The 13731-nt window shown below is 26.6% G+C and overlaps 1 protein-coding gene across 2 annotated transcripts; it reads right to left on the reverse strand.

Moving 5' to 3' along the window:
* Positions 1–1705: 1705 nt before the first annotated feature.
* LOC119678247 (C3 and PZP-like alpha-2-macroglobulin domain-containing protein 8) lies at positions 1706–9020 on the reverse strand. Of its 2 annotated transcripts, none has more exons than XM_038089971.1 (3): positions 8855–9020; positions 2564–2965; positions 1706–2499 (listed from the first exon to the last, which is right to left on the reverse strand). In XM_038089971.1, exons 1-3 carry the CDS (start codon positions 8862–8864, stop codon positions 2012–2014), a joined length of 900 nt encoding a protein of 299 aa, XP_037945899.1. In that variant the 5' UTR covers positions 8865–9020; the 3' UTR covers positions 1706–2011. The 2 variants fall into 2 exon arrangements, with proteins under 2 accessions (XP_037945899.1, XP_037945898.1); XM_038089970.1 differs by lacking the exon at positions 8855–9020 and adding an exon at positions 3828–4332.
* Between the last annotated feature and the right edge of the window lie 4711 nt (positions 9021–13731).

A 13731-nucleotide genomic window follows, 5' to 3' on the forward strand; every position in this document is an offset into this window, starting at 1 on the left:
TTATGGAATCGTTCGTTTCAAGATCATGGACGAGTTCATCTTCTCAAAACTAACAACTCTAAAGAATTTTGTTTTAGTTTTCGAGAGAGTTATACAGAAACAGATAAGATGCTCAAAGGTTTCTTTGATGTCGATTTCAGTATTGCTAAGTTTATGAATAGGTTTAATTTGCACAAATAAGTTTAAGAAGCTTTCTACATAAAAGAATAATAAAACTTCGCGCGGTATGAAACTGTCACTCCTAATAGTAGAAAAAAGTTAAAAAGTTTTATAATATTATTATTTATAATTTCTTTTTTATTTAGAAAAAATACTTTTTTAATATTTTTCGCAATTAAACAAAATGTGCTTAATTTATATTATAATATAAAATTTTATTATATTTTTTATTTTATTAATTATATTATATTTTAATATTTCATAAATTAATAATTATATATCTTTATTATTTAATATTATCAACTTATTCTCAAACATATATATTATAATGTTATTCATTTATATTTTATTATGATATAGCATACATTTTTATTTTATTGTTATAGAATATTTTTTTTGTTATTATTGTATTAAATATAAGACTTGTTGATTTTAAAAATGACTAATCATTCTATGCAAGCCATCTAACTTCTAGTACGAAATAAATCTACCTACATTTAAATCTAAGTTTTATAATATAAATAGATTTAATTGTCAGCGATTTTTTTAATGAGTATTTTTTTTTAAAAGCTATATTTTTTTTATAAAAGCTATATTTTTTTATAAAAGCTTTTCAAAGAACTCATTTAATGACGTCATTTGAGTTAAATTTTCAATTAACGGCGAAGATTGGAATTCGATGATAAAGTAATAAATCTAACTGAAATTTATGAAGATGATATCATGCTGTTATATATACTTCTAAGAGATATGTTGCAACAAAACTTTAAGAAATTGGCAAGTTTTAAGTTTTAGCTGAAATGCCGTTTTGGTTTTGTGAATAATTTTTATTGTTATAACATTGACTCAACATTTAGAGTTTGACATAATAGATCGCACTTTGCCTTTAATTTACTGGAGTTGATGTCATAAAATTGACCAATTTAATCAATGGCTTAGACAGCTCACCTTTTATATACAAATAACATATTCTATAATAAATTAAATTCTAAATTAATTAATTAAAATATTTCTAAACAGAAACTATCAACATAGATTATGAAAACTTAGTAAAAATATATTATTGGCATATTTTTAAGTCCCACATACAATGAAAGTAATTAAAAACTTAGACGGTTACAGGCTAACAGGCTAACTACGTGGTCGTAGTTAGGTCTATGTCTTGGAGATACTTATCCACAATAACAACTACAAAATGAAAAACTGATTTTCTGACTTTCACTATCAGCACATCGCCACAAGCCCACAAGCACGTCGCCATGAGCATACTATTTTTTTGGAAACACCTCGAGAAAGAGAATTCCTCGCGATTTTCTCTATCTCGGTTCTTGCGTCTTAAGAGTTATCTTTCTTTTTCCTTCCTTTTTATAGACCGCGTACAATATTATAAATTAAAAATTAATAAAAAAAATAATTTATTATAAATTAGAAATTAATCAAATTAAACTTTTATAAAGAACTAATAAATCGAATATGAAAACCATATATAAATATTATATATAATAACTCATTGCTCAAGAAAAAACAGTTTTTATAAGTTAAGTTTATAACATTTATTTTATAAATTTAAAAAAAATCCATAAAAATTAAAGAGATTCTTTGTTTTTAGACAAAATAAATAATTCGATATATTGTTTTTAACAGATTCGAAATTCACATCTTAACAAATGACAACATTTAAAAGTTAGGCACAATTTTAATTATTCGCGTGCAATTAGAAATGCATTTTGTTTTGCATAACTACTTTTTTTTTAATTTGCTCAAGTATTTTAAACACAATACAAATCCTACAAAGCTAAGTGAGTGCAATACGAAGTTGCGACTCTATGTATTATACATATATAGGTAATAATTAGTTTGCAACATAGATTTCATATTCCTTATATGCCAATTCTTCACCACCGTATGGAATGTAGCAACAGCCGTGCGATGGCTGTACTTTGCCTACGGTAATTGTGCCATCGTGGGTAGCGCGACCAATGAATAGAGGTTCACCTTCAGCGGTTTCGCCACCAGGAATAGCGTTTGGTGGAATGCTGCCATCGTAAACTGGTACCCAGTGACCGCCACCTGAGCATAAAACCTCGTATTCATTATGACCATGTTCGCCACCGCCAAAAGCAATATAGCAAACGCCATGGGATGGATGCAATTTACCAGGAATAAGATCACCTTCATGACGTGCACGTCCAATATACAATTGTTCACTGCCATCGAAACCACCTTCCATTGCACTGGGTGGTACTTGGCCACCAGCTGCAGGTACCCAACAACCTGGTCCACTGCCAGTTGGTGGTGCAAAACCATAAACTGGTGCTGATGGTTGTGCACTAAGAGTGTCTGCAAAGAAAATGTATGCGTTAAATTATACTAAGTATTATGCTAACATTGCTCGTAAACTTACCATCAATCAACCAAGTGCCATTTGCACCCCAGCCAGTGCACACACCAACAAAGTTTACTGGGAATAAATAACCAGCATCGTATGACATAAAAGCTGCAGCCTCATTTTCACGTCCAACAGTAATCAAATTATCATACCAACGTATCCAGAAACCACGGAATTCTCCAGCGTTCAAAATATCGGGTGTGGGTACTTCAACAACATCAGGCTTTTGACGATCCTTTCTGATAACAGACTTAGTATTATTCCAGCCACCAATGAAAATCTCATAAGTAGGACCGCTCTGATCGGGGGACGAGGTCAAAGCCAAATGAGCATCATGTCCAGCACGTACTTTAAATGTGAAAACACTGCCAGAGGCGGGATGGTATTGGTATTCCAACTTATCGGGTGTGTTAATTTCTGTAGAGTAAGAAATACAAGAAATACATAAAGATAATATTAAAATTAATTCTCATAAATATGCAAAATAATTTCATATATTATTTCATTTGTACACTTCTATTTGCATGAAAGTTTAATTCACGCCTCATACGTTCTAACAATCGTTATGACTCAATTGTTCTGAGCAAGGTTTAAAAGTAGAGCAATCACATACTGATAATTAAGATTTGTTTTTATGATGATCACTGATATCACATGACTACCGAAATTTCATATGCGAAAATTTCATTAATGTGTTGTTATGATTTTGTAAGTTTCAGTTATTTGAATATTAATAAGGTATTCACAAAAAAAAGTCTTTCAAAATTTATTAGAACATTTCTATAGTTTAGATATTTCTAGTCAAAATAGAGGAAAAGTACACTGTCATATATCTCTATATTTAATTTTACAACTAAAAATAGTATTTGTCACATATTTATTAAAGATTCTAATAATAATATTACAATTAATAAGTTAATTATAATTGTAACTAATAATTATTTAGTAAGCGGTATTATGATAAATTAGATAAACTAATACCTGAATTATCAGAATCAGATCGTTTCGTCGTCTTTTAATTCCATATTTGAAACGTAGTATATAAACGAAGCTTGTTTAGTTAAGGTCTGCATATGAGTTGAATTATTAAAAAATGAGTTTTAAAAGTATAAGTATAAGAAACTAATTAAAAATTCGCATTGCTTGGAAATTCTACTATGCCACAAAAGTTAAACATTGACTATTTCTTTCTCTAACTGCGTTTATATCTATTCTTTTAGCTATATTAAGTTTTGTTTATCATAGGCTGTACATGATTTTCTCCACATAAGTTTTTTACCTTTGATTCCAACTATGACGAATTTAATCCCATTGGAGAAAATAACACGTTTCTCTATAGGGTCATTTAAATGCTCTTTTGCAAAACTTAATCGTTTCTTTCTATTTTTTCTGGATATGTCTGGCTTCTTTCTTGCAACCCGGCGATAACACTTGCTTTTCTTCAAAATTTTTCGCACAGTATCAGGACATATTTTTTTCTTAAAATTTTCAGCAATACCTTTAGCTAGTTTTGAGGCTGTTACTGTTGGATTTACTTTTACCTCTCTGATGATGCTGCGTCTTTCTCTATTTGATAGAATTGAAGGGCGACCCATGCGAGGTTTAGAAACGTAAGTACCTGTTTCCTTGAAGTTACTTATAACTGTCTGCACAGATGAATGTGGACGACCAATATCTTTAGCAATTTTTCGTTGGCTTACGCCATCCTTCCATAATTTAACAATTATTTTTCGCTCACTAACACTAATTTCACGTCTTTTATTTTCCATTGTTAAAATTGACTGTTTATAACCAAAAATATTTTTAAATGATCAATTCTTAAACTCTTTTGGAAGTCAACTGATATTTAAATATTATTTAATTACACAATTTTGCTTGCAAGCGAATTTAAATTAACGGTAAATCTAAATATAAAGAAATGACCGCAGACCTTTTCTGCTACAAAAATTTGTTTTTTTGTAATTTTTTTTTAAAGAATAAGTGTTAATTTTTTATGTTTGGACTTCATTGTTGTTGTTTTTTTGTTTGGTTAAAATAAATGAGAAAATAGAAATCAGAAATAAACAGAAAGCAATATTTTGTGGATGAACGCAGACTTTTTCTACTAAATGTATATATACGCTTAATTCTATACAAAAACGATCGCAAATATGGTATTGTTCTATTAAAGATATATATTAAGGATATATTAGATATTTAAAATCTTTTTCAGGTAATAATAAAAGCAAATATTGTTCTTATTTAAGTGTCTTATTTCAAGGGTTTAAAAGAATAATATAGCAATTGACGTTTGGGCTAAATAAATTTGATCTATAAAGTATTTTCAAAACTATGACAATCTTTTCATGTTTCTAAACATTCATCATTGTAACAATAGAAATAGTTTTGTCTATTATTTATAAAACTTTCATAAAAAATAGATATTTTTCCTTTGATTTTCTTTGTCATGTTTTTGCTGTTAACAAATAAAATTTTTTTTAACTTGAACAAAAAGTACAACAAAAACTTCGAAGTCAGAACAACAAAATTTTCAAGCGCTAATTTGGGCGTCTATTTAGGAATGAGGAATGAACCCGTCCAAAACAAGTTTCTGAATAAATTATTAAAAAAAATAGAAATATTAACAAAAATAAATTCTTTTTGGTTGTTTTCTCATTTCATTCCACTAAAATATTTGAACATAAAGAAAAGACTTTACGTCAGATAAAGAATAAAAAATGAGTATGTTTTTTATAGACTATGTCTTTTCATGTTTGGATTTTTTTTTTTTTGTATTTAAATTTCTATTTATTTTTATTTCTATTTTATTTAATTTTTTGTTTTTTATACTTTTTAAGTTTCTTCCAGTTCACACATTTGTTTGTTAGAGTCAACGAAGCAAACAGCAATAATTTTACTTGATTGGATGACATCATCCATGCAGTTCTTCGAATAAATTAACTTGAAACCGCTTAACATTATATGCAATTTAAACAAATTGAATCTGAGGCTAACGCAAACGATATCACCGCTAAAAAACAAGTATAGAATTACTTAATTGTCAGACTTAATTGCATACTAATGCAAACCATTCCTAACTCTCCGTGCACGTTTATCTAAACACGTATTCAAATGTCTCCCTGTTAGTTTATTTGTTGCAGTTAAAGTATTAGAACAGATGTCTTAATAGTTATTCTAAATAACAAAAGCAATTAAAATTCCAACAAATTACATTCTTATATTAGTAAGCAACGCATATAAAGATTTAGACAGGAACCAGATACTTTTGAATAAGTTGTCACAATGTCAGAAGAGAAGAAGTGATAAGAATGCCATTATCCTTATTTGACCTTAAAATTTATATATCGCACTTCCAACACAAACATAGACGAGTCGGATGATATATTTAAATATTTTATTGTAAAACTACCGAGCACTTAAACTCGTAGTTCTGCCATTAATTAATTTAAGAGAATTAACCTAAATTACTTTATACATATTTTAATATTTATTATTGTTCATCAAACTGTATACAAACGTGGGTTAATATTTATTATTGTTTATCAAACTGTATAAAAATGCTTAAATGAATATCAACCACTATCATGTTTAAACTTTTGTTTACCATTTTACAATCCAAAACAGCTGATTTATAATAATGGCCATGGTACAATCAAACTTAATAATAATAATGGCACTGGTACAATGTTTAATTTAAAAATTAACAAGAAGAAAGAATGTTATACATGAATTTGGCATTAAAACTGAAACTTTTAACATTATTATAAGATCTTTATTCTAATTAAAAAAAAATTAGCAAATAAGATATGTATACGTGAACTATAAATATATCTTGAAGTTCAAATAAATTTGCTACAATTTGTGATTATATAGTATCACAATGTATCTGTATTGATCTTAATAGTCGATAATGGTAGAATATAACTTGGAATTCGTATAAATATTCCACAAGTTGTGCTTATATTTTATCACAATGTATCTGTCTTGAACTAAATAGTAGATAATGGTAGCATATGTAACCTTATAGAACTAACAAAGATGGTTATGACAGAAGGGAATAGTGTAGAAGGTCTACTTAAAGTCTTGAGGTGTAAGACTGAGTCCGACAAAGTATCATAAAAAAATTGATACCGAATAAACTAAATTTAAACAAATTACTTCTGTCAGGTTATGATTAATAGAATGCAAGAATCTAACAACTATATACCTATCTGACATCAAATACGAATCCTTGTTACAAGCAAAATTAAAAAAGCACATTTACAAAAGATTTATCTATTTAATATATAACTGTCCTTGCAAAGATGGGATCTAAAAGCGGAATGAAATCCATCATTAAAGATAGCCAGACCAAAATTTTAATAAGGTATTGCTGGTACCAATAAAAGTCCAAGCAGGACAGTCGAAGCCTGATTTAAACCTCAGAAAAGCAAAATAAACATTTTAATCAGTGACATAAGTTCTATTTTGATAATATGGATGTTGAAGTATAGATGAGTTTTTTGGAAGATTAGCCGTCAATGATTGAGAAACGGTTATAGCGGATTTGTTAAATAAGGCTAAGGTTATACTTTAGTTGTACCGCTAATACAGAAAAATAGATACTTATTAAACAAATATATCAAATAAGAATAAGAGATAAGAAATAGTCATTGGATGTGTTTTAAAGATGGTTGAGGCTGTACGTTTGTTGAAACGCCAATGAAAAAATTGTTGGTAGAAAAATAGATCAATACCATAAAATTAAATACGTAAACGTATTTAAATGTTTTTAAACTAAACAATACTAAAGCAAATGTATATAATTTTCAATTAAATAAATGTATAAAAACTTTTATTATGAGTATATGAAAGAATCTGTCAATTTTGCAAAAAATTATTTTATTAGCACAAAGATATAGCGTAAAAGTAGCTAGAACAAAAATAGTTAGTAAAAATATTTTCGTTTAAAATACGTGCTTTAATTAATATTCAGAAAACCTGTTAATATATTTTTAAATTTCGAATTCGAAGTTCAAAGCCATAAATATTTTGTATTAAATGTATTTTGTATATATTATCATTTGCAAAAATATCTAAAATATTTCATATAATATTATACTAATATATGCAAATAGCTATACACTATATGCATATATGAAAGTTTTTGCAAAAAATTAATTGTCTATATTTATATACAATTTAAATTTGTATTTTATTTATTAAATAATTAAATTTTATAATTTTTTTTATACATTTTATCTAAAATATGGTAATTTAGATTTTTACTTAAAAGTTGACATCAAAGATGGAAAGAATTACTGATAAACTTGATTTCTACTCAATTTACCTTTTTTATATATTTTATATATTTCTTTTAAAAAAATAAAAAAATAATTGATTTTAAAGCCTCTTTATTGATTTATTAATTTTTTTTCTGTTTTTAAATAAATAACGGGCAAATTTTGTTACTCCTTAATTCACTTTTTCTATGCAAAAAATCAATTACAAAGTGAACACACCCCTCCACTCAACACATTAAAAAAGCTATTATTTAATTTTATAATTTTACCTTCTTATTTATTTGTTTAAAATAACTAAATAATTCCCATAAACAGAATAGCAAAAACAAAGAAAACGAAAAAATAAAATAACAATTATCCCAAGCATTTAAAATTCATTACATTTTGACGGCAAAAAATAACAATAAGAGAAACGTTAAAAAATAACGTAAAAACATAGTTTCGCTATGTAGAAGCAAGGGGAGTGATCGCAAACTGGAACAACAACAAAGCTAATAGTAAAAATCTTGCTTTTTTATTATTAACAACGTATTTAGAACATTCCATTATTAAAAAATAAACTATGACATAATTTCAATTATTTTTTAAGTATTTGTCATAAAAACTATTTTAAAGAGGTGAGGTGATTACATTCGGCAGGGTCAAAATCAATTAGAATATATGTACGTATGTACATATGTATATCAAATGGAGAATAAAAATTATATAAAAATTTAGTACAATAATTGTTTTTTAAAAAAACAAACTTTTATGTCAACCACACCCTAATTATAACAAATACTTCATTTTATTGTTAAAATTATTTAAAAAATTAACATTAAAAAATCACTAACATAGAAATAAAGAAAATGAAAAACTTGGACTTAAGCCAAAAAAAACACAACTCACTCAATCAAAAAAAATTAATTATAAAAATGTACAAGTGCCATACTTTCACCGGCTTTACAATATTTCTTCTAATACTTTTAAATTCTTTTCACACAAAACATAAAAATAAAAACTTCTATTTTAATTTGAAACTTACCAACTGGCATTTTAAATTTTACTTGAATATTTTCTCAAATAATAACTTCTAAAAACTTTTAAAGCTCGCGTTGTTAATCCACTGAGATTCAAAAAAGTACTGAACACAAAACTTTCTGGCTAATCAAAATTGTTTGAGTTTTATTATAGCAGCGACATTAAGCAACGATTCAGGTATGTGTCGTTGTCGAGTGATTGTTGTTGCTATTTGTCTTGTTAGCTTTTTAGATCAGCGGCACGAAGCACGAAGTCATGGGAATAGCAAGTATCTTCTATGCTTGCGATGATGTTGTTGCTGCTAGTCTTATATGTATGTCATCTATATATGAATAGATGAGTAAAAGCTAAAAGCTGTTGATGATGTCATTAAATGGCATTGAAAGCACAACAATTTGTTTTTGTTTTTGTTGTTTTGAAATATTTTCGTACTTCATTTTGTCATCATTTGCCGGTCTGATTTTGTTTTTGTTTGGGTTACATTGTGAGGTGTTCCTTTGACAACTACACAAATTATTAGCTTTTTATGCTATCTTTTGCTATGACTCAGTAATTTAGTTTAAGACAAGTTCATAGATTTATTTAATTTTTTCTTTTGCATGTTGTTGATATTTTATTATTATTATATCAAGTGTTATATTTCAAATATTATATTTCAAATATTTATAAGAAGATAAAAAATCCGTTTAATTAAACAAATTTATAAAAACACTGAATCTGGTCGACTTAATAAATAATTTAATAAATAAATTGTTATGAAATTGGTTGGATAATTATATAATTTAGTTAAAATGAATGAATTTTCTTTAATTAAAATTTTTAAATTAGTTATCTTTATATATCTTTATTTACAAAAAGTAGACCGAAATATTTATATAAAAAATATTTTTTAAAATAATATATAATGCATTTAAACAAAACTTCGTATATATTAGGATAGGTTAGGTTATACCGGCGGTCCGTAAGGGATCAAGTTATGCTTATTCGTCCATTGTGTTGCCGTATAGTGAAAACACTCAAGATTTAAAACCACCTAGAACCCCTGATGAAGTTTAGAGTGTTGTTAAATGGTAGGTCTCATAATTGATCAAGATCATCAAGGAAGGGCTTGAGTAGTCACCGGGCAAAGACAGAGTAGATGAGACGTACTTTCATCGTCTTCCCCACAGCTGCGACAGATATGATTAAAACGGATCCGTAATAATCTGTAAATGCTACTTTTTAATAATTTGAATGTTAAATAATCGATCTTAAGTCCAGTTAAATAAAATTTAAAAAAAACATTATGATTTTTTTTTTGAAATAAGTAAAATATGATTCATTTGAAGGAAAGTGAATTTTCAGAATTTTGATTTAAAAAAAAATCAAAGATAAAGTGTCTAGTTAAACAGAATACACACAACGCAAAACAACATAAAGACACAAACAACACAACCTTAATCCGATCATCAAATACTTCGCACACCAAGAAATGTAATGCAATTGTTTAATATTTATATAAACTGATATAAGATTTTTCCTATAATCACGTCAAAAATATTTTTTGTACACATATTTGCAATCAAAAACCCTTTTATTGAAAACATTTTTCATAAAACAATGTTCAGATCATTTTCATTATTAGTCGCTAGAGGCTTAATCTAAAAAATGAAAATAAAATGTTTATGATAAAGAAAAAATTGATATTATTGAAATTCTGTTGTTAAAAAAAAAATTAAAAGAAAAATATTCATTAAATGGACTATAAAATGACAGTGATAAGAAATATAGAGCAAAATGAATTTAATGAATGATCACAGTAATATTCCTTTTATACAATATTATTTATATAAGAAATTAATGTTACTCAAAACAAAATATTACAGATATCCCAATAGGTAGTTAATATTTAGAGAACTTACATTTGAGAAGTGATTAAAATTTCTAATGATTATCTTTTCCTTAAACTCTTGTTTTTACTTATCTTCGGTCTTAATAATTGTATCAATTTACTGTAATTTTGCGAATCGATACCATATCATTAGGTTATGTTCGGACAATTTGGCTGACCTTTTAGTGTTAAGTTATACCAGATAGGGTTAAATCTCAAGGTTTAATTTGTAGTAGTCATATCACCGAATTTAATGGAGTACTGAAAGCTTTATTCCATATCAAATAAGTAATTCATTTAATGTATTAATTTACGTGAACTGTATAAGAGACTTCAACAAAGACAAAGCATAATTAAAATATTGTTATTAAAATTGCTCTAGATTATTGTTATTTAAAATATAAATCATATTTTTCAATAGATTAGATTAAAAAATATTTTATAAAATATTTACAAATTTAAATATTTCTTTCCACTGTTTCAGTTTAAAAAAAGGAAAAGTAAGCCTAAAAACATGCAATGCTTTTTATTTTATTTTTCCAATGATTTCAATCGTGAAAGAGTATTTAAATTTTAAAAGATGTTGGCTAATTATTTGGTGCACGACTTTGAATTGATTTAATTATTATTTATAAATTTAAAAATTTTTAAACGCGGCTGTAGTCGTTAATATATATATTATATATATTATTATAAATGACGTTACTATTCATTGCACATTTATAATATACATTGTCCCATACATATGCATGTATACATGATATATACTAATACACATATATAAATAAATATATATAAAATAAATAATATATTAAACCTATAAAATATATATACAATAAAATTTGGTTATAGCTTTTCCAAATTTTGCCAAATAATTTTTTCCATATATATTCAAATATTTCTGTTATATAGAAATCTTCAGATTTAGTAGATTGCAATGTTATTGGGATTCCGATAAGAACAGAGGGATGGATAAATGTTATTCTGCTGAGAAGATAGTCATTCCGTGGTAAGATTTCATACATTTCATATCATAAATTCTAATTCAATTACTTCATGTGGATGCATCTACTCCAAGTTTCGAGGTATAATAATTAAGATATAAAGAGTACATAATTTAAAAATTGCAAAAAATTTAATACTATTAGAAACTATTGGAAAGAGTTAAAATTTTACAAAAAAAAATATACTGCAGCTTATCGGCGATAATAAGTAAAAAAAGGAGTAACCACAAAAATATAAAATTTAAACAAATAAGAATATATTTAATTGTTGTTTAAATTTAAATGTTTCAAAGTAAAAATATTAACTATAAATATTTATATATACCATATATTGTGCTGTTGACTGATATATTGCACAAATTATATTATTTTATTTATTAATTAAAAACAGTAAAAACAAATTAATTTTTCCCAAAAGTCACATAAAAAATGTTGCAGTAAAAAATAAATTAACAAGATTGTGGAAGATTAATTACCAGTTTTTTGTACAAAAATACTTTAAGTAAATAAGAGCAATGTACTGATATTCACGTTACCTTATTAAAAAATCCTGAGTCAATCTTCTTAATATTACTGCTGCCTTTACTGCTATCGAGAAGAAATCTACAAAAATGGACTAAGTCGTGAATGAGAGGAAAATCGGAGTATATGTCGGCTACTTACAGAAATGTATATCGCTCGGATGCTGAACTGATTGCTGACGACTAAATTTTCGAAGCTGTCAAGGATTTTATATTACTTTGTTAGCCTGAAGATCAGATAAAAAATTATCATTGCCAATAGGTACTTAACACATTAACTTAAGATTTTCTATAATAAGTGATACTTAACTATTATTTTGAACTTTTTCATTTATACAAAAATTGTGTAGTTAAGGTTACTTATTCTTATCTTAAATCTGAGTAGATAAGAAGAAAGTTTCTCACGTTTGTGTACTGCTCGGTTTTGGTGGGATTAGTAGTCTTAGTTGCGAAACTGGAACTAATGTTAGCTTCTTGATGAGAAAGACAATTTTTATCTGAGGGAATGAATGGTATTAAAAATTGCTTAACAAAATTAATTTAATTTGAATGATAATTACTTTAAAATGTAACTAAGTACATATTTAAACTTATCGAATAAAAAAAATGCATCAAAGACAATTTCATGCTACTAGGAAGCACCATAATAATACTTCCTTTATAAATTAGAGAAAACTTGAACTTCAGTAGCTTGCTGCCTACTATTTTAATATAAACTTATAGAGTTTTCGCAAAATTGAAATGCGAATATATTACACACGGCAACAATCAAAGTTTAAGGTTGAAGACATAAAATTAACTAACTAAGACATACCTGAATGATGAAGTGTGTTCATTTGACGCAGCTGAACGAAAACTATCTGAGTAGACGATCTAGGAACCTTAATTTTCGTAAGAGACAGAAAAGAATACAGACTCTATGTTAATAGTCTATATTCTTGATAAAAAAATATGTTTAACTAAATATATGTATTAATAATAATTAAATTTTTTGGGAAGGGGCCTTAAAATTGAAATGGATATTTTTATATTAGAGTATAATATATTGTTATGTGATTGCCGTCTTTGAAGTTATAAAAGCACATATCTCATTCTAAAGTTATCTATAGGATACTAATCTGAAAATAAGTAAAAGTTACAATATAAGTTCCTATTTCATCAGGTTCTCTTTTTTAATGAATAACACATTTACACTATTCTATAAAACATACTACAAAAAATTTCCGTTAAATATTATATAAATCAGTGACTTTCAAATGTCATTAACGGTTAATTATCAGTGTAAATTACAGCAAATTCGTTTTATTATAAAAAATAATTATCGTTGGCTTTTCCGAAAATGCAATACCCTTCTTCTTATATGTTGTTATTTTATTAGTATAATGCGACCTTCAGAAATTATAAATGGAATTAACGCATTCTCTTTTGGAAGCTTGCCATTTGTTCCAGTTCCTCCTAGCCCAGTTATCTAGACTTATGTGAATGC

This window comes from Teleopsis dalmanni, chromosome 2 (assembly GCF_002237135.1).
Source record: "Teleopsis dalmanni isolate 2A chromosome 2, ASM223713v2, whole genome shotgun sequence".
NCBI lineage: Eukaryota > Metazoa > Arthropoda > Insecta > Diptera > Diopsidae > Teleopsis > Teleopsis dalmanni.